The sequence below is a fragment of the Penicillium chermesinum genome, assembly GCF_028974085.1.
Source record: "Penicillium chermesinum strain IBT 19713 chromosome Unknown utg000004l:1.0-3345178.0:1.0-3348027.0, whole genome shotgun sequence".
Lineage (NCBI taxonomy): Eukaryota > Fungi > Ascomycota > Eurotiomycetes > Eurotiales > Aspergillaceae > Penicillium > Penicillium chermesinum.
Genome location: NW_026695314.1, coordinates 2,126,702 through 2,149,014, shown reverse-complemented (window position 1 = coordinate 2,149,014; position 22,313 = coordinate 2,126,702). Strand labels below are relative to the sequence as shown.

At 52.0% G+C, this 22,313-nt stretch overlaps 10 protein-coding genes across 10 annotated transcripts; 8 read left to right on the top strand and 2 right to left on the bottom strand.

Moving 5' to 3' along the window:
• Positions 1–1,290: 1,290 nt before the first annotated feature.
• On the top strand, positions 1,291–3,563 carry N7468_005690 (putative acyl-CoA synthetase; the record flags this gene model as incomplete). Its single annotated transcript, XM_058474986.1, has 3 exons — positions 1,291–1,675; positions 1,769–3,037; positions 3,124–3,563. 3 exons carry the CDS (start codon positions 1,291–1,293, stop codon positions 3,561–3,563), a joined length of 2,094 nt encoding a protein of 697 aa, XP_058330726.1.
• An 824-nt stretch (positions 3,564–4,387) lies between these two features.
• N7468_005689 (putative GPI anchored protein) lies at positions 4,388–5,047 on the bottom strand (the record flags this gene model as incomplete). The annotated part of the gene is made up of 3 exons (XM_058474985.1): positions 4,388–4,610; positions 4,732–4,814; positions 4,904–5,047. The coding sequence occupies 3 exons, from the start codon at positions 5,045–5,047 to the stop codon at positions 4,388–4,390; spliced, it is 450 nt and encodes a 149-aa protein (XP_058330725.1).
• Positions 5,048–5,755: 708 nt separating this feature from the next.
• N7468_005688 (uncharacterized protein) lies at positions 5,756–5,941 on the top strand (the record flags this gene model as incomplete). Its single annotated transcript, XM_058474984.1, has 1 exon — positions 5,756–5,941. The coding sequence occupies one exon, from the start codon at positions 5,756–5,758 to the stop codon at positions 5,939–5,941; it is 186 nt and encodes a 61-aa protein (XP_058330724.1).
• A 1,595-nt stretch (positions 5,942–7,536) lies between these two features.
• N7468_005687 (serine hydroxymethyltransferase) lies at positions 7,537–9,353 on the top strand (the record flags this gene model as incomplete). Its single annotated transcript, XM_058474983.1, has 5 exons — positions 7,537–7,683; positions 7,744–7,800; positions 7,863–7,956; positions 8,008–8,145; positions 8,212–9,353. 5 exons carry the CDS (start codon positions 7,537–7,539, stop codon positions 9,351–9,353), a joined length of 1,578 nt encoding a protein of 525 aa, XP_058330723.1.
• Positions 9,354–9,653: 300 nt separating this feature from the next.
• Positions 9,654–10,972, top strand: N7468_005686 (MOSC domain protein; the record flags this gene model as incomplete). The annotated part of the gene is made up of 4 exons (XM_058474982.1): positions 9,654–9,668; positions 9,717–10,240; positions 10,339–10,895; positions 10,950–10,972. 4 exons carry the CDS (start codon positions 9,654–9,656, stop codon positions 10,970–10,972), a joined length of 1,119 nt encoding a protein of 372 aa, XP_058330722.1.
• Positions 10,973–11,699: 727 nt separating this feature from the next.
• N7468_005685 (putative Patatin-like serine hydrolase) lies at positions 11,700–13,720 on the top strand (the record flags this gene model as incomplete). Its single annotated transcript, XM_058474981.1, has 3 exons — positions 11,700–11,766; positions 11,825–12,404; positions 12,457–13,720. The coding sequence occupies 3 exons, from the start codon at positions 11,700–11,702 to the stop codon at positions 13,718–13,720; spliced, it is 1,911 nt and encodes a 636-aa protein (XP_058330721.1).
• A 1,153-nt stretch (positions 13,721–14,873) lies between these two features.
• N7468_005684 (DUF803 domain membrane protein) lies at positions 14,874–17,083 on the top strand (the record flags this gene model as incomplete). The annotated part of the gene is made up of 2 exons (XM_058474980.1): positions 14,874–15,632; positions 15,686–17,083. 2 exons carry the CDS (start codon positions 14,874–14,876, stop codon positions 17,081–17,083), a joined length of 2,157 nt encoding a protein of 718 aa, XP_058330720.1.
• Positions 17,084–17,184: 101 nt separating this feature from the next.
• N7468_005683 (uncharacterized protein) lies at positions 17,185–17,382 on the top strand (the record flags this gene model as incomplete). The annotated part of the gene is made up of 1 exon (XM_058474979.1): positions 17,185–17,382. The coding sequence occupies one exon, from the start codon at positions 17,185–17,187 to the stop codon at positions 17,380–17,382; it is 198 nt and encodes a 65-aa protein (XP_058330719.1).
• Positions 17,383–19,239: 1,857 nt separating this feature from the next.
• On the bottom strand, positions 19,240–20,327 carry N7468_005682 (uncharacterized protein; the record flags this gene model as incomplete). The annotated part of the gene is made up of 2 exons (XM_058474978.1): positions 19,240–19,351; positions 19,423–20,327. The coding sequence occupies 2 exons, from the start codon at positions 20,325–20,327 to the stop codon at positions 19,240–19,242; spliced, it is 1,017 nt and encodes a 338-aa protein (XP_058330718.1).
• Positions 20,328–21,548: 1,221 nt separating this feature from the next.
• On the top strand, positions 21,549–21,914 carry N7468_005681 (uncharacterized protein; the record flags this gene model as incomplete). The annotated part of the gene is made up of 2 exons (XM_058474977.1): positions 21,549–21,695; positions 21,834–21,914. 2 exons carry the CDS (start codon positions 21,549–21,551, stop codon positions 21,912–21,914), a joined length of 228 nt encoding a protein of 75 aa, XP_058330717.1.
• Between the last annotated feature and the right edge of the window lie 399 nt (positions 21,915–22,313).

Here is a 22,313-nt window from a genome sequence, read left to right as displayed (position 1 = left end):
TTCAACTCTCTCTCCCTTCCTTTCCATCTTCCTCTCCCTCTCCCTCCCTCTCTCTCTCTCTCTGTCTCTCTCTCTCTCTCTGTGTGTGTGTGTGTGGAGGAAACTTATGCCTATTTCGATCTTACGGTCTATCTTCTTCTTATTTTCCTATCTGGTCTCGGGTGCATCTGGAGGGTGGCTTTTTCTATGATCCTTTTTCTTCCTCTTTCTCGCTTTTTGGGTTACGACCTTTGTTTGGCGTCGGTGGCCTCTTCCTCTCACTCGCCGTCTTCTTCCCTCTCTTCAGCTCAATTGAATGGAGGCACCTCCATTCTCAGGTCTCCTCCACTACTCGCTTCGTCCAGCTCTCGCAATGAGCCCATCAAGTGGGCGGCGATCCCGCCATTGGGGGCTGTAGGATCCACTGGGTAATCTTTTTGCCAGTCTGGTTTGCGGTGTCTCGGAACCGTACCCGCTAGGGAGGGGGAGGGGAGAAGAGCACGCAGGGTCATCCTGGGGATCGCCGACGACTGGTAATCGAGCTGATCTTGCATTGTATTGGAGCGTTCCACGCCACAAAAAATTCTACCCCGGCGATGAAGCCAGAAGATCGCAGTCGCGCATTAGCAGGCATTTCGATATGATACCCTACGACTGAGCTTGTTTATTATCTTTATCACCTCTTCTTTTATCCCTCTTTTCCTGCCTCCAATCTCTATCAGCCATTGCACGTATATAATTATAGACAATTACAGACCTCTTCAATTTAATCTTGCCTCCATAGCAAGTACCCATCTGAGCTTGGGAAATGCTTACAACTTATTGCCACGCGTCTCCTGCGCACGTACCCCGTATCTTCTTGTCCCTAACGGAGAAGGAGATAGGTGTCCCCCCGGAAGATTCCGTAGCAAGAATACGAGATCCGTTCAGCCTCCTTTTTTGTTCGTCCTAGTAGCTTTAGGGTTTCCACCAGCTGGGAAAAGCCTCCCTGTCCAGAGACGTCCGGCACTGCGGGGAAAAGCACGGACTTTCTCGGGTAAGGCCTTCCCCCGCATTTTCAGTTCTTTGGGATCTTCTGCAGACCCCCGAACTGGCGGTGCATCTGCATCTCAAAGCTTCTCTCCACCAATCGCACTTACGGAGGAGCTTGTGCTTCGACCTCGGATACCATCTCGCTCCGTAACCCCGGCATCAGATTGTATCCTATAACTTTTGGCTCGAACCTCCGCGTAATGCTTCCGCCCCAATCTGCCGTGAACGAACCAATTCCCGTCTGGTCTAGCTTATTCCTATCCTTTGGTTCTGTAAACCATGTCTCCACCTTTGCATCCCCAGCTCGAGGCGCTTAATCTCTCCCTGCGGGATCCTGAGGCGTTCTGGGCTGACCCTGCAGCCCGCATCCACTGGCACCGCAAACCCTATAAAGCCCTAACCCGTCGCCGTAAGACGCTGCCCAGCGGCGTTGAGCACGAGCACTGGTCTTGGTTCCCAGGTGGCGAGCTCTCCACTACCTACAATTGTGTAGACCGCCATGTCCTAGCCGGCCGCGGCTCGGACGTAGCCATCGTCTGGGAATCGCCCGTCACCAACACAACCGAAAAGTACACATACCAACAGCTCCTCGATGAAGTCGAAGTGCTCGCCGGCGTACTGCAAGAGGAGGGCGTCCGCAAAGGCGACGTAGTGATTATCTACAGTATGTCCAACCCTTTTTCCCCCCTTCCCTCCCAATTACAACCAGAAATCCCCGAGCTTTCCAAACCACCCCAAAGCTAACCCTCAACTGCAGTGCCCATGATCCCAGCCGCACTCATCGCAGCCCTCGCAATAACCCGCCTGGGCGCCATCCACTCCGCCGTATTCGGCGGCTTCGCAGCAACCTCCCTCGCGCAACGCATCGAGGCTGCCCGCCCCAAAGCCATAATGACCGCTTCCTGCGGCATCGAAGGCACCAAGGGCGCAATCGCGTACAGGCCACTCGTCGAAGGCGCAATCGCCGCCTCAACCTTCAAGCCCCTCAAGACCATCATCTGGCAGCGCGACCAGCTGCGCTGGCACCACCCTGACCGGCTAAGCGGGCAGCGGCCGTGGCAGCGGCTTGTGAAAAGCGCGCGGGCGCGCGGGATCAGGGCGGCGGCTGTGCCAGTTGCGAGTGCGCACCCGCTGTATATCATCTATACGAGCGGGACGACCGGGTTGCCGAAGGGCGTGGTGCGGGAGGCCGGGGGCCATGCGGTGGGGTTGGAATTGTCTATTCGCTCCCTGTTCGGGATCAAGGGACCGGGCGATGTGATGTTCTGCGCGTCGGATATCGGGTGGGTGGTTGGGCACTCGTATATCCTTTACGCGCCGCTGCTAGTTGGGGCGACGACGGTGTTGTACGAGGGGAAGCCGGTGGGAACGCCGGACGCGGGTGCGTTCTGGAGAGTTGTCGAGAAGAATGCCGTGAATGTGCTCTTTACGGCGCCGACGGCGCTGCGGGCTATCCGGAAGGAAGATGGCGGGAATGTGTTGTTTCGGGAGGTGGCGCGGCGTGGAGGGTTGAAGAGTCTGCGGGCGCTGTTTTTGGCCGGGGAACGCAGTGAGCCGAGCATTGTGCGTGAATACCAGGAGTTGCTGGCGGAGTATGCGGCGAAGGGGGCGCTGGTGGTGGATAATTGGTGGTCGTCTGAGTCCGGGTCTCCGATCTCCGGGGTTGCGGTGAATGCGGGGGCGGCAGTTCCTGGCCTTGGGGGAGAAGGTGTTGCTCCTCTTGCCATCCGGCCGGGCTCCGCTGGTCTGCCTATGCCGGGTTTTGACGTGAGGATTGTTGACGATGAAGGGGTGGAAGTCCCCAGAGGTACGATGGGAAATATTGTCATGGCGGCGCCGCTGGCACCGACTGCTTTTACTACTCTTTTCGAGGATGAGGAGAGGTTCTACCGTGGATATCTGAAGAGGTTTAATGGGCGATGGTTGGATACAGGAGATGCCGGGTTGATTGATGAGGATGGATACGTGCATATCATGTCGAGATCGGACGATGTGATAAATGTAGCGGCTCATCGGTTCAGCACTGGTATGTAGTTCTCCGGTGATAGTCGAGAGACTTCCGACGGAGCCAGAAAGGCAAAGGCGAAGGAGTCCAGGCTAACCATATCACAGGCCAAATCGAGCAGACCATACTCTCACATCCATCAATCAGTGAGGCCAGCGTCGTCGGTATCCCCGACTCATTAAAGGGCCACCTACCCTTTGCGTTTATCCAATTGAAAGCCGACGCAGACAACAATGCAGAGGGGGCGCTCCCAGCAACAGCTCCGCCCGAGCTGACAAAAGAGGTCAACACCCTGGTGCGTGAGCAAATAGGCGCCATCGCCACATTAGGCGGTATTATCCAGGGCCGAGGGATGATTCCCAAGACCCGGAGCGGAAAGACTCTGCGCCGGGTTTTGCGAGAACTCCTGGAGAATGGGACGCAAGGCAACTTTGAAAAACCCGTCAACGTCCCGCCTACTGTTGAGGACGCCGCGGTGGTGGAGGTTGCAAGAGGGAGGGTTAAGGAGTACTTCGAAGCGAAGGCGAAGACGAAGGCGAAGCTTTGATTCCCACGTTGGATCAAAACCTCGAAATTGGGGGCCATCTATAGCGTGTAAGCTGTTGGCATGATTGGTAGATATGGATTCCGAGGTTGAGGCGAGACTGGGTTGAAACTAGATTGTTGTTCCACAGGATTGTTTTGAACTGGACGTCTGCAACGGACATAATCTTTAGGGTTTTCAAGGTTTCCTTCAAGTTTAAGGCGCAGAAGAGGAACGGCAGAAAATCCTTAGTTAGCAATTGAGCAAGTTTTAATACTAGTAGAAGTACCAGCAATATGGATTCGCAAGATTGCGATGTCTTCGGGTTTATGTTACGATCTACTGGCATGCGGCACTTGGCAGCAGCCCGAGAGCTCAAGGTTGAGCAACTTGGGACTTGAATAGAAGCAAATAGTAGCGTCAGAAAAGCCAATTATACACTACTAAACACCCGACACTCTAGAATCCTTTTGGGGGGGGGGGTAACGTGGAGATTGGAATCGTTCAAGTTGAATTTAGGAAACGTTATATCAAATATCTTGCAAAAGCAGAAAGGAAATCAAACATACAGAAAGCCGAACGGGCCAATTATGTATTATCTAATAAATATAGACAAGACATATAACCTCAATAATAATAAAAGAAGAGAATGGGAATAAAATAAAGACCCATCCGTCCCAACGCCTGGCATCCGGCGAGCACGGGCTCCTGACAACCACCTCGTACAGCAGACGAATTAGGCTATTGCAAGCGGCCAATGCTCACCGACAGTCCATCGTCACGCTACGCTCAAGCCCCGCTGTGCATATATTTCGTTCTCTTGAAGGGAATAAAATCAATGCTTAAGCTTACAGCAAGAGAGCGGCGACACCGAAGACAGCGGCCAGACCGGCACCGGCGCCAGTAGCAGCATTGACGGCACCCGCGTTGAAGGCGGGCTGCGACGAGGCGGCAGGGGGCACACCGGTGGGACCGGCACCGCTGGGAATCAGAGGGGTGGAGGTGGCGGAGCCGGCGGGGATAGAGACGGGGATGGAGACAGGAGTAGTGGGAATGGGAGTAGAGGAAGAGCTAGAGATATGTTAGATTGATATTCGATGGTAGGGCGAGGCTAGTCGCATGTTGATCTCCATGTTGATCATGCCGATCGAAAGTGGCATGCGACAGAATTAGAAGTAGACTGCAAACTTACCACTTGTTGCACTGGGTCACGGTCTGGGTGATCAGAGGACGAGTGACAGTGTAAGGGCCGTTTGTCAGAGTAATGTGGCCGGGCTGTAGAGATAGATGTCAGATCTATAGTTCGGGTAAAATATGCGAAGAATGTCGATCACGAGTCGGCATTTGGGATATATATAACGTACGGTAGAGATGCTGTAGGTGTGGCTACCGTAGGAGATAGTAGTAGCCTCAGGGCAGTAGGTGGTGTAGTCAGTGAGGGTTTCAGTGACAGCCTGGGAGGCAACGGCGCCAACGGCGAAAGCAACAGCAGCGAGAGAGAAACGCATTTTGAATGTATGGAAGATTTCGGAGGGCAAAAAAGCTCGAGGTGAAGTACGACACAGGAAGTCTTGATAAAGAGTGTGATCAAAAAAAAGAGTGTAATCGGTGTAAGAACCGGGGTTGGTAAGGCAAGAGAGTGTGGACTTGGGGAAAGGGGAGTTTCTGGGCGAGACGGGTTAATTATAAGGGGGAGCCCACGGTTGACTTCAGGTACCCGTGCGCTAGTGGCGTGAAGAAGGGCGAAAAGTGAAAAAGGGGGAAGTCTGCGCGTGGCATTAGCTGGGAAATTAAACTTGCCGTCGATTTGATTGAGTCGGCCGGCGATGAGGCGCAGGTACGGCGCCTTTTGGAGGGACATGATGTAGTTCCTGCAGGGGATAGCCACAATCGAGGGCCAATCCTGGGAAATCAGCCATCGGGGACGTGGTTCGAACACGCATGTCCCCCAAACTCCTTCAAACCGCTCCAAGCCTGAATGGGAGGGTGGCCCGGAGGATCCCTTCCCTCTTCGGAGAGCCCAATACCGTTGTACGCGCGATCTAGGTTTGGTCGAGCGAAGTCTAGGCCGGATGATCATGAAGACCAGAATAGCACGCCAAGGGAGAATTTCGATCATCTTTAGGGGAGTACCGGTAGCTCGACTCCCATATGAGAGTCAAGAATAGCATGGTTCAACTCATAGATCAGGGGGTATCACCTTGTATTGGTCAAACATGAGCCAAACCAACGTCGTGGTCTGGTTTGGCCCGCTCCCGAGCGATGCCGCCCTTTGCAAATTCGTCTTACCTAGCGCCCAGCTCAAGTGGGTCCCGATCGAGGATGCCCCGGCAAAGGCCTTGCTGATTGGATCCTGCCCAGAGGTTATGAAGGATCTGTATGCACTGGGAAATGACAAATGAGAAGAGATTCAAAGATGATCGGACGGTGCATATGCGGGGGATTGTGAGACAAGCAAGGGAGCCATTGGTTGCTATAGAGCTCAATCTCACATGGCTATCTCGACGTCAGCGATCATAACAACCTTGAAATGAAGTCATGAAATCCACTTGCCTTTGGTCGGCTTTTCATCACGGGAGATTTGCGCCCGAGCTACTGAGGCTGCACGTGCGGCATCTGTTCCCTTCAGGACTCGCTCTCGGTCGATGGCTAGTTATTTCGCATCATAGAGAGATATCCCTAACCTATGAACATCTGATTTGCTCTCTACGCACCCCGCGCCATCGTTTGCCGTCATCTCCATTCTCAGGAGGGGAACCTGCCCTTCCTTTCAATACACGTAATCTCCGGACAATCGAGATGGATTGCGCAAGTTGATCAGTTTATATGGTATAAGAATGATGTTGAAGAAAAATCGACTGCTCAAGCTTTAACTCGACGCTGTAACTCGACCCGTGTGCTTCAGTACCTCATTATTAGGCAGTAACCTTCATCTTGAAATCCAAGAAACTCACACCGCTAGTAGAAAGGGACATGCAACATGCATCTCATCAGGGCTTGATTAGACATAACCCGTTAGTTTACGGAAGATCTCCGGTCATAGTATGTTTCGGTTTCATGCCATTGACGCTGAATACTCTTCATCGCAGTTAACATTTTAAGCCCACAGCGGCTAGCATGGACCAAGCGTTTTCAAACCCCTAGCTCGCGTAGGAGACGCGGTCAACCACACCAAGAAGATTTCCACATTTCATGGAAAGTCTTCGCTGATATGCCGTGATGGTAATGGCTCGGATACTGCTTCCAGCTAGAAGTGTTGAGAAACCCCCCTGCTAGCTACACAGAATGCTACGAACTACACGGTATAGGCTACTTTGAACCGGACACGGGACCTGTTCACAATCGAGTGGAGTTGGAGAAATTCATGAGGCAATGTTGCTTTTCCCTGCACTTGCTTGTATGGAGTAGATCAATTCAAGGGTAGCTAAGTCAAAGACTGATGGTACGCTTGGTTCTCGGGTTGACCCAACTCTGCGCAACCAGTCCCAGTGTCACACACTCGCATTGCAGCTGTGCGAGCACATGCAACTAGGCAAGTATTGCTCCACCAATGATCCAATGCAACTCGGTCCTATGGTACGATAAGGCCAAAACCTCTTGTGATAACCTCCAGACTGTCAATGGCGGTAGCTCCGAACATACACAACAACTCCAATCCGATGCAAATTGATCCCTTCATGGATGGTGATGGGGCGTGGGACCTTTCAGCAGTGCCCGTCCAGCAACAGCCCGAGCCCGAGGGTCCAGGCCGTCACCGACGAGTGCTGATGCAGATAAGGACGCCGTTTCTTCATCTTGGATTTAGTTGTGTGAAGAAGGGAAGATGACAGAATTTGCCGAGCAACAAAAGGCCTCCGAGGCGGTCAGCCCGAACGGGTCTAGTGCAGTTTTCCGCTTTCCGCGGGCAACGGAGAAGCTGCGACCGATACTCCGCAATATAAAGCTACAGGCTTTCCTATCGAGACGAATTCACCCCTCCGCTTAACTCCTCGTCGTAATGTCTCTTTCTCACTGCGGGCGCCTTGCGCGCCTCTCTCTGGGCAGTGTCCGCCCGGCCTTGGGTGTTTCTCCTCGTGCCTTCGTCTCCCGACCCAGCCCACTCGTGCGGGGAGCTGCTTCATCCAGCCGGGATGCGCAACACAAGGTATTTGACACTCAATGGATTATCGAAGAGCTCAGGTTGCAATACTGACGCTCTCTCCAGCTTCTCGCGTCTTCTCTCCAAGATTCGGATCCCGCTGTATACACCATCTTGCAGAAGGTACCTCAACCAGAGCCGGAACTTGTACTCAACTTATGATCAGATGCTAACATCCACGTTAGGAGAAAAAACGCCAGCAGCACTTCATTAACCTGATTCCATCTGAGAACTTCACCTCACAAGCAGTTCTCGATGCCCTTGGCAGTGTGATGCAGAGTAAGTAGCTATGTCCGAGCCCCTCTAGATACCGATCTAATTGAGAACCAGACAAGTACTCCGAGGGTTACCCCGGTGCCCGTTACTATGGAGGAAACGAGCACATTGATGCATCTGAGCGTTTGTGCCAACAGCGTGCTCTCGAAACCTTCCGATTGAACCCCGAGGAGTGGGGTGTGAATGTGCAGCGTATGGTGCCACCTTGATATCAAACGACTCAAGCACAGGCCAAGGAATCTGCTAACACCATAATAGCTCTCTCCGGATCACCTGCCAACCTCTACGCCTACTCCGCCGTCCTGAACACCCACGACCGATTAATGGGTCTCGATCTGCCCCACGGCGGTCACTTGTCCCACGGATACCAGACTCCTACCAAGAAGATTTCTGCTATCTCAAAGTACTTCGAAACTCTGCCATACCAGTTGGACGAGTCCACCGGATTGATTGATTATGATGGACTCGAGAAGCAGGCAAAGCTGTACCGCCCCAAGCTGATTGTGGCCGGTGCTTCTGCCTACAGCCGTCGGATTGACTACCCTCGCATGCGCGCGATTGCGGACTCCGTGGGAGCTTATCTGCTGACTGACATGGCTCACATCTCTGGTCTGGTGGCTGCCGATGTGATGCCCTCTCCATTCCCATACTCTGACATTGTAACCACCACTACTCACAAGTCTTTGCGTGGCCCCCGTGGTGCCATGATCTTCTACCGGAAGGGTGTTCGCAGCACTGATAAGAAGGGCAATCCAGTGCTGTATGACCTCGAGAACCCCATTAATGCCTCTGTTTTCCCCGGTCACCAGGGAGGACCCCACAACCACACCATTACCGCGCTGGCCGTGGCACTCAAGCAGGCTCAGTCCTCGGAATTCAAGGAATACCAGAATGTTGTTCTGGCCAATGCGCAGGCGCTCGCCGAACGCCTGGGTGAGTCAACTAGCAACGGTGGACTCGGCTATAACATCGTTTCCGGTGGTACTGACAACCACCTGGTCTTGGTGGACCTGAAGAACCGTGGCGTAGATGGTGCTCGTGTTGAGCGTGTCCTAGAGCTGTGTGGCGTTGCTAGCAACAAGAACACCGTGCCCGGTGACAAGTCCGCCTTGAAGCCCGGTGGTCTGCGCCTGGGAACCCCAGCCATGACCTCGCGTGGCTTCCAACCAGAGGACTTCCGCCGTGTTGCTGACATTGTTGACCGTGCTGTCACCCTGACCCAGAAGCTCGACAAGGCTGCTCGTGAGCAGGCCCAAGCCAAGGGTGCGAAGAACCCAGGAACCCTCAAGGCATTCTTTGAGTTCTTGGGCGAGGGTGAGGAGGTATCCGAGCTTGTGCTCCTCCGGCAAGAAGTGGAAGACTGGGTTGGCACTTTCAGCCTCCCATGGGCTAAGGAGTAGACATTTCATTTTTCATTTTTGCATTTTTTTTTCATTTCCTTTTTCTACTGTACATTTTCTTTTCCCTTTTTTTCCCCGCTACGGTTCAATACGAATATGACTGATAAGACTTGGAATTTGGACTTTCGAGAAGCCAAAAATCGTTAGGGTAAATTTTGAAGATCCAGTATGTCCTGACGTAGTTAAAAAGTCCCGTGTGCTCGGATCCGGCCTCGGCCCCAAGTGCGATGCGGCTTATCAACCCCTCTCTTCGCCATTCTGTCGGCTCTAGACTTCAAAGAAAAGACCTTCTTCGTAACAATGAAAGTGACTCAGGTAATGCATTCCCTTCTTGCGAGGCTATAGGCGCTGACCAATCCGCAGCTGTACATCTATCCGATCAAGTCTCTTCGGCCGACATCTCTAGAGTCAGGCTTTTTGACAGCAGAAGGCCTACGATATGACCGCCGATTCATACTCCTCAAGGTCGAAGATGAAAAGGATGGCTCTCAGCTGTCGTTCAAGAACATGCAAGTCGGGAAAATGCCCGAGATGAGCCTCTTTCTGACGGCCGTAGACTTGCCCGAGTCTGAGACCGACAGTGGGAAAATCACGATCACGTACAACCCTCCATCCCCCCAAGATGCTTCAGATGATCGACCCAGAGAATCCAGGCAACTGGAGGTCCCTCTTTTACCATTCAAAGTAATGAAAGAGAAACATTTCAAGAAACTCACAATCTCCATGTACTCGAGTTCAACAACAGGATACGACATGGGACCCACGTACAATAAGTGGTTCAGCGAATGCTTCGGCTATCCAGTCGTCCTGGCCTACCTGGGTGAGAATAGACAGGAGTCCTCGGGACCCTGGCCCCCGAGAAGCGCAACAAAATCCCCCGGTGGAGGGTATGGGTGGAAGCCCTTAGCAGCATAAATAATAAAGCCAATCTACTCCTCCTGGTCGAGGCTTATTTCTTCGCGTGTGCCGTGAGCACTCCTTACAGCGTGCCCGGGAAGGCTCATATGTCACCTGGAATGGCCGCTGCTGGCGCGGTTGTCGTTCTTACAAGCTGGGTGTTGCTCACATATAGGCTGTTCGTGAAGCCTCGGCGTACGCGCATCACATTCGCAGACTGTGCGCCGTATTTGGTGATTTCGCAGGCTTCTGTGGATAATGTCTCAGCCCGGCTGCCGGATGGACACCAGATGGATCCTACTAAATTCCGACCGAATATAGTTGTCTCGGGTGCTGAGGAAGCCTTCGAAGAGGATTTCTGGACGGAACTAGTTATTGGCCCGAACAAGGCCCGGTTGCTATTGACTGGGAACTGTGTACGGTGTCCAAGCCTGAATGTGAACTATACCACGGGGAAGATGAGCGAGGAAGACTCTGGTATGGTACTGAAGAGACTGATGAAAGACCGAAGAGTGGATCGGGGCGCGAAGTATAGCCCTGTATTTGGCCGGTATTCGTTCTTGAAATGGACTGGGGAAGACAAACCTATTCGAGTTGGAGACCCGATTGAGATTGGAGCACAGGGCAAAGAGCGCACCACTGTTGGTGAGTTTACAGCGAGTCTAACTTGGGTCACATTGGCTAATATTGGTCTATTAGATTGGCCTGGTCTAACCAATTAGAAACCCCATGAGCAGCGAGGATGACATCAGGACGAGAGTGTGTGGGCTCTGTTCGGTCAGGCGAGATGCTTGAGCCAGTAAGAAGAATTTGTCACCGGAAAAGGTACATAATGATCAGACAAGAAGCAGCTGAGACGGTATCCCCGATTGGCTTAGCGCATGACTGTATTCTGCCCAACTTGATTCCACATCGTGCCTCAACATTCTAGAAAAAAATGGGGAACACTTAGTTTCTCCAGTGCCCCACCGCCACACCATTACATCAGTCTCAGATGCACCGCCACAAATCACCTGAACCGTGGTTATTGTGCCCAAGAGTATTATTATTTTTGGAAAATCAACACAGTTCATGCATATGCGTCTCTGTCTGTCATTCTTTCTGCTCTTAGAGTTTCTGTGACATACGAGCCGTCAACTTCCGGAGCCCTTCAGGCCCTTTTTTGATCCTTGGCGGGTCTCGTTTCCAAGCCTCGCCCCTCTAATTGCCGCTGCCTGGAAATCCGACTTCTTCCTCCTGTCACACATCCACCTACAACTCGTGGTACTCGTGTCACGCCGTCTTCTCTCACGCTCTGCACCAACCGGTCAGGCGCCAACTCTCCCGCGACTTCGGTGCATAAGGCCAATCTTAACCCCGCCGCGGGTAGGCTGCGGCCAACAAAACGAACGCCAAAAAAAGCAACTCGGTCCGGTTTTCTGATTACTACAACTCTGCACCGGCGTCACCATGGATGCGGTCAATCTGCGTCGCAAGGATACCACCAAGGGTCCGCCACTGCGGGTGCTCTCGCTAGGTAAGTTGCAAGAATTCCTCTCCCCCGCATCTGAGACCGTAACTGACCTTTGGCGCAGACGGAGGCGGTGTCCGCGGCTATTCCATGCTCATTATCCTGCAGGAACTCATGTACCGCACCTACGTTGAATGCGAAGGCAAACCCCCGCGCCGCGACCAGATCCCGAAGCCATGCGACCACTTCGACCTCATCGCGGGTACCGGCACCGGCGGTCTGATTGCTATCATGCTGGGACGTCTCCGACTGGATCTAGAGACATGCAAGGAAGTCTACGTTCGGATGACTCGCAAGGTTTTTGAGACAGACAAGACCATTGCGGGTATTCCATATCGTTCCACTCTGTTCAAGGCCTCGAAATTAGAAGAGGCCATTCGCGAGTGTGTTCGTGAGCATACCGTGTTCGAGACGGAAGGAAATGATGTCTCGAACAGCAATAATCCCCGTTCGTCAATTGCCAGTCTCCCTTACAGCCCCAATTCAGTTCCTCAGCGCTCTGTCAGCCGGGGGAGTTTCAGCACATCCGGTGCTTCCTATTCTCAAAATCCCACAAACAACCGCGGCTCTACGTTTTTGAACGGACTTCGTTGGGGCAACCCGGATGCCTTATTGTACGACAACCGAGAGGGTAGAACCAAGACGTAAGTCATGTAATTCCTGGTTCGATTTTACAGCCGCTAACGTATAACACAGCGCCGTGACTGCTCTATATAAGGGAACTCCGCGCAACGGGTCTGCTGTACTCCTGCGTTCCTACGATTCCCGCCGAGAGCCTCCGCCGGAGTTTGATTGCACTATTTGGCAGGCTGGCCGTGCTACAGCTGCTACTGGCCTCGCCTTCAAGCCTATCCAGATTGGCCAGCATGTTTTTATTGACGAAGGCCCGGGCACATACAACCCCTCCCCTCAAATCCTCGATGAAGCTGTTCAGAATGAGTGGCCAGGACGGGAGATCGGAGTATTCGTCAGTATTGGAACAGGTCGACGCCCTCCTGGAACGAACAACCGGCAGCATGAGTGGTGGGAGGATTTCGTCGGAGATGCATTTGGCACGTTCGCGGAGGCTCGACGACGACTTATCTCGAAAATCGAGGGCTGTGAGAACATTCACCTACGAATGCTCCAGGAATACCTGCCCCAGCGCAACGTTAGTAAAGACAACTACTATCGCCTGAACGTCGAGGTTGGTGTGGGTGAATTCGGCATGAACGAGTGGAACCGCCTCGCAGATATCAGCACCAATACACGACAGTATCTCGCCAAGCCCGAGGTCAAGAAGATGATTCTAGATGCGGGTGTTAAATTTGCCAAGATCAACCGCATGCACAAGCGATTGGCTGAGCATACGGCTGCCGGTGGTGACCGGGATGATCTGTCATTTGATCTCGAGCGGGAGGAGATCACGCTGGGCCAGTCCGTCGGGGAGCCTGAGCAGCAGGTACCTCAATCAGCTCACCCACAGTCCGCTCACCCAAGCCATTCTTCTCCGAACTTCTCGGTGCCGCCTCCCTCAAACTCTTTCGCAGTGGAGCTCCCCGCCGAGCCCGTTGAATACTACCCTCATTCGTCTGCCCAGGCGTCATCACCTGCTCCAGCTGTAATGCCAAGCACCGATGCCCTCCCCGCGCACCTTGCCCCTCAAAACGGCTCTTCAGCGGGGTATCCTAGCAGTGATACTTCAGGCGCTTACTCGGGTTATGAAAACGCGTACACCCTGAATTCTCCACACGCATCTGAGCCATTCCTGCATAATACTGCTCCACCCCCTATTCCCCCCAAGACCCCTATTCCCTACCCAGCTCAAGAAGACGAGAGTTCCGGTATCTCCATGCCTGCGCCACTGTTTTCACATGCTTCGCCGGGGGGCTCCAACGCCCAAGCACGACCCCCGTACCCTATTGACGAGGCTCCTCCCGTCGTCAATCGGCAGCGTAAGCCAAGCTACCATGTGCGGTAGTCGCCAAGCTGTGCTTTTTGTGACATTTTCGGGGCTCAATTGTATTCTTTTTTTTTTTTGTCTTTTTGTCATTTCTGTCTCCTTGGTTTACTTCTTTTTCTCCTGGATACCCTTCATTCGAAAAGTGAGATGGAAAGGACCTATCTGAGATTCAATGGAATCGGTGTCTCGGCGTCATCAGGGTCTCTTAGGGGAATTTTGCTTTGAGATTTTCCGATAGCAGTTCTCAAGTGGTAATGACTGATGACTTTCTTTATGAGACGCTGTATACTACACAGTCACGAGAATATAATCGCGAATTCGAAACGAGTATGATCAACAACCCGATCCATAGAAACGGCAGAAGTGGAGTGGCAGCCCGTCACAGGGCCGGAACTTGAACCGACCCCTTTACGTACTACTAATCAGGGAAGAAACAGGAAGTGAACCTAGCGGCCGTGCTATTCACCCAAAGGGAGAAGATATCCCCCCCTTATAGAGACTCTCAGGAGCAACGAGGAGGCGTATGACGAATACTCCGTAAATTCCCCTGAACTAGCGGGGCCATGGATCGCTGCAGTGTCAAAGTGTTCGAGAGCAAAAGCACGACTCGAGCCCACTAAAGTACAGATTAATATAGATTAACTATGGGGCCCACGGGCAGTGAAGACAGGGTGCGCCCCACTCGCGCCCGTCGAATCTGGGTCTTATCGATTCCCCACCGTCCCCCCAGCCTCTTGTATTTTGGTTCTCCTATTCTCCTATTCTTATTCTCCGGTCTCTTTTTGAGGTCTGGCCTGTTTCATGATTCTCCCTTTTCTTAACACCTCAGATCCTCTTAAAACATCCGACAAACCCTTTGTAGAACCCTCGACTTTCCCCGCGGTCCGAACCTCGTGGTCAGATTCCAGAACATTTCCACCCGATAGCGCTACCTGCATAGCCACATTCCAGTCTCGGTCGAGTCCCTTTGCAGCTGTAACCTGAGCTTGATTGGATTTGTGTGGCCCCTCGGCCTTTCAGCGACTAGCGAAACGCTTTACAAGGTGGCCTGGAATAAGTGTCTCAGGTTATCGCCCAAGGTCCGTCTTCGGACGACTCCGCCCTACCCTCGTCCCTCTCCTCCCACTGCTGGCCAGTGTGGTCTTTTCTCCTCTTCGGCACATACCTCGTCATGGATTCTCATTTCGCTTTATCGGAAGCGAGCGACATAATCGCTCGAGGCGATTCTAACGGTCGGCCGCCCGTCTACAAAGCGATTGGTATTGCTCTTGCTGTTTCCTCGGGCGTTTTCATCGGTGTCTCCTTCGTCTTGAAAAAGATCGGCTTGCTCAAGGCAAATGTCAAATACAATGAAGAGGCGGGCGAGGGGTATGGCTACCTCAGAAACGTTTGGTGGTGGAGCGGCATGACTCTTATGATCATCGGAGAGATCTGCAACTTCGTTGCTTACGCATTTGTCGACGCTATCCTCGTTACCCCCCTCGGTGCCCTATCGGTCGTTATAACCACTATATTGTCTGCGATTTTTCTGAAGGAAAGACTCAGTTTCGTGGGAAAGGTCGGCTGTTTTTCTTGTATCATCGGCTCGATAGTCATCGCTATGAATGCGCCCGAACAATCTTCCGTCAGCGATATCCAGGAAATGCAGCACTTTGCGATTTCACCGGGCTTTCTGTCATACACGGGTGTCATTCTTGTCGGTGCAGCCTTCACGGCGCTCTGGGTTGGCCCTCGTTACGGAAAGAAAAGCATGTTCGTCTATATCAGCATCTGCAGTATGGTTGGTGGTTTGAGTGTGGTTTGCACCCAGGGTCTAGGCTCGGCCATCCTTGCCTGGATCAACGGTGAGCCACAGTATAAGGAGTGGTTCTTCTGGGTTCTTCTAGCTTTTGTTATTTGCACTCTGCTCACAGAGATCATCTATCTCAACGTATGTGTTTTTGCCATCGCCATCGGTCGAGAATCAATGCTAACCTTCTACAGAAAGCACTCAACCTTTTCAATGCCGCCTTAGTTACACCGACCTACTATGTCTTTTTCACGAGTGCTACAATTATCACCTCTGCTGTTCTCTTCCGCGGTTTCAAAGGTACAGGTATCCAGATTGCTACAGTCATCATGGGATTCCTGCAGATCTGTTCTGGTGTCGTCCTGCTGCAGCTATCCAAATCTGCTAAGGATGTACCTGACGCAGCTGTATTCAAAGGAGATCTAGATCAGATCCGTGAAGTGGTTACGCAGGAAGAGCCAGAGTCCGAGCCCAAGGCCGACTCAATCCGTGGAGCAGCGTCCATTCTCCGTCGCATTTCGACCGCTCGCCGAACGATGGAAACAGAGGAAGCCCGGCGCTTCTTCCACGACAGAAACGAGGATACCTTGAGACCGCCCGGTGAAAATGAGATTATTGAGTGGGACGGTCTCCGGCGGCGTAAGACTGTCCTTGGAGAAGGACCAACCATGGCTCGTTCCATGGCTTCACGCTCGCCCTCCTTGAGGCACCCACCGCTCCCTCCTCTCGGCATGTCTCGATTCCCTGATGATGAAGACGAGGGCCGTCCAAGCACCAAGCAAAGCGCCCGGTCGTATTTGTCTGATATGCGGTCACGCACTCCGAGTGTTCGTAATCCGCAGCAGTGGCTTCCATTGCGCGAGCAGGATGAAAAACATCTTCCCGAATCTATGGGGATGACAGATATGGGGCACCAGGGCCACCCTGATACTGAATACCACGGTGCTGAGACTCGCCACGGCCGGCAAAGAAGCGACACCACTCGATCGATCCATTGGGCTGACGGTGAGGTTGCACACTTGTCACCTGCACACACCGCACAGCGTCAGTTTTCCTTCAATAGCATCTTCAACCGCATGAAGTCGGGCAGTGATTCATCGGCAAAGCGGCCCATGAGTCCTCCTAAAGGTATTCTGCGCCGGACGCAGAACTTCGATGACTCGATGAGAGCTGCGACCGAGGAGGAGCGACTGGGGCTTGTGAAAGGTGACTCCCGCAACTCATTCGAGCCGACGGAAACGCTAGGCGAAAAGCTTGACCGCTGGTCAAGTAACGAGTCGGAAGGCGAAGCTCATCTTCCTCACGTCAGCCGCTCGCGTCATGAATCCGTCTCATCCATGTCAACGGCCGCCTTCCCCGAGTACGAAGACGAACACGCATACTCAAACCAAACCACCAATGTCTCAAATCCCTTCTATGTCGCTCCATTACGCCAGGCGGCTGCTTCACCAGAGCATATGCAAGGTCCCGAGGCGTACCAGATACCCCCGACCTCTTCTCACAGCCGTACCCGCTCAAATTCCTCGTCAACCCCTTACACTCGCGCCCCTCCTCCCGCCAACTCCTCTTCTCTCCTCCCACCGCCACCCTAGTCCTCTCCCACCCGTTCCTGACGAGGCAATCCTCGGCGTAAGATCGCTCTCATCCAGTTCATCAGATATGGGTGTTGTCTCTATGTCTTCCACCGAGGCCCATGACGATGATCGTCACAGCCCGGCTCCTCCTCACCCCGCCTATCCTGGCCGGAGGAACAGCGGATGGCGTCGCCATATTTCCGATGCTAGCAGCGACGATGGCAGTGGTTATGCGGGCCAAGGAAGAAGTCGAGGCGCCTTTATCTGATGACAGTGATTCCCCCGAAATGTCCAGCGTTATGAGCATCTTCCCGTAATCGGGGTATCTAAATTTCTACATTTGTACATTCTTGCATATCATGGCGCATATGGGTTTTATCTGCCTCTTTCAATTCTTGCATATGTATTTTCTGGACCTTTTGATGCTTCTTGGGAGTTCAGACGTACTGCTCTTGACCTATAGTGTCAAAGTTATGATATAGTTATGATAATGAAGCATAACGAGTGAGCATTCTAGATACTTCAAGTTCAGCGTGTTTCATCATTCGTCATTGATAGCCCTGGTATTCCTCCTGTTAGGCTATGTGAACCTACGTGTCCAAAATTATCATCATTAATATGAAGCGGGAGGGAGCACTAGAGCCTAGCCGCCGGATATATTTCCAGAGCTTGAACCACCGACAATCAAAATTGAATTTTTGAATACGAAGCCCCTCTTTGAATGCTGCAAATGACTTATAGGAGATATTACCTGGCAGTGGCCAAGTTTGGCCCTAACGAAATAGGGTAAAAAGGATCCAAAATCGGGCAAAAGAAAAAAAAAATTGCGTCAGCACTAGGGTTCGAACCTAGGTCCACGAATGGATTAGATAACAAGATCAGATGATTCAAGTCTAACGCCTTAACCACTCGGCCATACTGACAATACGTGCCAAATTCTGCACTTTTTGGCAACTTAGCCCCTACTGTGGTCGCCATTTCCAGTCCATGGCCAGACTGTGCATATCGTTCGTTTTTACAGCAACATTGCCATACCTCCGACTCATTGCATGTCAATATTTCGTCCAGTTCACTCATGAAACTTCGCATATGTGGGCTCGGACTTCAGGGGTAACTTCGAGAATCAATCAACATCTAACTAAAGCTTCAAAAAAAAGGAGAAAAAAGAAGGAGAAACAAAAAAAGATAGTATTTCTTCGATCGAGCTTTGCATCCTTAGTGTTAGGGCTATGATAATCTTCTCTGTATTATTCCATTTAACCATGCACCTCGACGGGCGAACGGTAGTCAACTTTGTTCAATATAACCTCATATCTGTGTGGGAGACGATACTGGACAGCCTTCCAAGTCGGCTTGTTGATATGGGTGACAAATCTTCAATATCCACTGCCCCAGCAAATTTCCCTCGTAGCCTAGCGGGCCGACAGCCAGAGAGAGCCTGCCTAGCTGCTAGAGGAGATCGCCGCAGCCAGAGGTGGTCTGCTTAGCTGCTAGAGGTGATCGCCACTAGTTGTAAACGCGGCGACAAACGCGATGTTAAACGATCCAACCAGAGGCCAGCATTCGTTTAAGACGCTAGCGTCTCGCTTCACGCTAGCGCGAATCTGGGTCCACCGGCGATCTACTCCCTGGACATAAATATATGCGATTACCCCCTGTGTTCTGTTTTTCTTCCTCTTTCTTTCCCCATCCTAGTGCACGGGCTTTACGCTTGCCAGTGAGGAGAGATCCGAGGCGGTGTTATTGCTAGTTGAAAACTACTTTTTGACTTCTTCACTTGGTCCTTGTGATCGAGTGGGAATTTTTGGAACCTTTAACAGAGGCTTCTTTGCCTTGGCCTGTCTTGGTACTTGCCTTGAGGGCATTCCATGGTGTGCATGTTATGGTTATGATGTGATGATATTGCGGTGGCCATGGGGCCTATGATCTCTTCAAGTCTTTGTCTGTATCTACTCTAGCAAGTCACATCATGATTAGAAAAATCCAAGACCCCTTCTCGTATTATCTTGTACTGAACATTGTGTCTCCCAAGTCTTGCGTAAAGTTTGTGTTTCATTTGCAGCCAGCCTATTCTTCCTTTACCCCGTACCCAACATCGCCATGAATCAAAAGACAGAAAATCGAATTGTACTCCACCCCAAAATGCAAGATCGTGCCACATTGTCATGTCGTCACTAACGCCCACCAAACATACCAGCTACACTCCTTTGACCTTTTTGCGCAACATGCATCCCTGTGAATCGTGTTTCGCTAAGTCGTTTCCCAGATCTGATGCTCTCAAGGACCCTAGAGACTGTCAGCTTAGATTGGTGCATAGCGAAGACGACATCTCCGCGGGGAGATATCTGACAACATACCACTCCACTCCCACGATTTTGACTCCCTTCCACCCCCCGCGAGTGATCTCTTGCTCCAGCTTCCTCGCTGCAAGGCCGCCTCCAGCTCCTGCCCCTGCCCCAGCCCCAGCCCCAGCCTTATTTGGTTGCCCAACGATGATATGCGAGACAGTCTTGCGTGCTAAGGATATAGATACCTTGGCACCATGGGAGACAAGGAGGCCTTTAAGCTTGTGATCCGAGATGAGAGGTAGGGGAGAGCCATTGATGAAAACGTTGATGCCCGTAAATATCTTCTTCGCAGGCGCCATCTCAGTAGGAGCCGCGACGGAGACCGCCCTAGTAAAAGATCGCTGTACTGCCTGTGAGGGCACGGCTGGAATCGTCGTGGTCGACACTTCATCCTGTACGTCCTTGGCAACCTCTTTTCCACGCCCGCCTTTCGATGACTCTAACCTCTCCTCACTCTTTGGCTTCTTTTCTATCGCACCGCATCGTAGCTGCTTATCGCCCCCAGATTTCCGCTTGCTGACCCCCATAAACGATCGAATATCCCTCACCCCCAGCTGTGACCGCTTCGCCTCGGCCTCCGATATCCACCGCCACTCTCCGTCCCCGTTGACAGAGGTCGCTTTGTTGTTCTCTTTGTCGCCATCCCGCTCCTCGAAAGACTGTGTCCCGCACCGCCCGTCAAATGCCTGTGCCTGCGCGCTGCTCCTGCGATCATCCGGGAGCAAACAGTCGCCACTCTGCAGCTGTCGCTCAAGCTTTAATGTCCGTGTATCCTTCCATGATGCGGAGCCTGCATAGAGACATCCTGCGCGCTGGTGACCTGTGGATGCGGAGTTCCAAGAGTCGAAGATTTTGTGGTTTTGTGGCCCTGCTGCAGGTTCTTTGCTGGAGGCTAGTCGTTTGGTTGGAGGCATATTGCGGGAGTTCTATGATGAGACCATGGGGCTCTGTTGGATGAACTTGACGCTTTCCCTCTGTGCGCTTGCTTAGTGGCGGGGTCTGGGAGTGTTGCTTTTTGCGCTCGGGACTGCCAAGGTTGGTTTTGCTGTGACGTTTAGCGCGGAATGAACCGTGGTTGGCCCTGTTTGGATTTTGCTGTTTTGGGATGCGTAGGGTCGGTTTTGTCACGTGAGGTTGGTGTCCAGGTCAGTTAGTCTTTCACAGCCTAATTTGAAGCTTCAAATGGCATCAATTTTATACTGGCGTATTGTTTCCTAGCTAATGCTCATCCTGTGCGCTCGAAGTTCTGCAAAGAGGGTCTCAGATGCTGTCTGCTGGTAGCCGCTAAAAGGAACATATATGCACCAACTCTTACCCGGATCAGCGTAGAGCCTTTGCAATACTTCAAGTTTTCGAACGATCATTCCTGGTCTGAACCCAAGACTGTTCCTCTAATCAGGAGGTACAATATTCAATTTATTCTTCCATTAAATCCAAAGCACACAACTACTTGCTGTATAGTCTAAAGGAGTCAAGATAGGGATGCTGGAACAGAGCCCAGTGCTAAATAAGCGGGACCTCGAAAACCTTTGAATATACCGAACCAAAAAAAACTTGAAGGCAAAGAATGTGTACCTAAGCGTAACATCATATGGAGCGTTGTAGCCAGGATTTTTCGACCCTCACCCCGATGTGGTTGCTCCAAGTGTGGGGATCAGCTACGCGGGATATCTACATTAAATCGACCGGCTCCCAGTTGTAGATGCTTATTTAGGATTACTGCAGTGGCTAGGTCTGGAACGAACGAGAGTTGGACTTTCATAGTAAATGCTACGTACTTTTTGCGGCTCCTGGCCTCATGTAGCATTTCGCTAGCGTTGATTTCACATGGTCCTCCATTGCAGAATTCTATTCTCTTACACTATTGAGCAGAATGAGGCTAGTACCAGCTCGAACAGTGTCAAATGGCACTTCTGTCTTGAAAACTAATGCATTTTACGAGTACGAGGCTCAGAATTCGCAGTTTTAGAGACTCGCCCTCATTGACGACGGTGTAACCCATGGCGACGGTGAAAACCATGAAGAAGTGTGTTCATATCCCTAACTCTGGAAAAGCGCAATGTGGATGCGATATATGCTGCCGACTCAGACGGTGATGTCCAGGAATATGTACCGGCGACTAATGCAACCCACCAATGCTCCGACTGTTCACAGATGGGTGTCGTTTCAACATCCTGGGGTCATGGCCAAATGGCAAGGCTCTTGTCGACGTCTATGAGCATGTCCTTGCCGATTACTCTAACGACGCCTCCTTCACCGCAGTTCCAGACGAGAACACCGTCGTCAACCTGGGACTTTGAAAGCGTCCAGCATTCTCCGGCTGGAACAACTCCAACTTAACAGCTCCCGTGCCTTGGATTGTGTATTTGCCCAACCACCCTGCTACTTGCCTCTCTAACTCTTTGATACCGGACTTCCAGTTCGACGACGCAGCGCGCGACGACATGATGATCAACTGGTGCAATACCGCCACTCAGGCAAACGGGACCTTGACCTTCTGACCGAACGACAATGAATATGCTGTGTTGCTCTCAGTCGCTCATTTGACCGCACTGGTATCACTGTCCCGAGGGGTTGTGTGAGGTGTATTGAGCGATAATGTTGGGACAGAACACTGAACGCTCAACTCCTCGGTGCCGGGCATTATTGACCGAACCTTGGCCGAGGTGTCTGCTTCACTCCCGGCTAGGGGAAGTGGTATGGGTGTTGCTTTTGCTCCATGCACGTCGTCTGGTGTCATAATGACTGGCCTGGCGGTCTTTGTGAGAGTTTGAGTCGAGTGCCCCAAGATACAAGTGCTGTTTTGTTTGCGTATTTGTTCGAAATGAAGGTTTTCTGCAGGAGACTGTAGTAATATGTACTTGAAATCGCGATGGGGACGCTTCTAATTGGATTCGGCT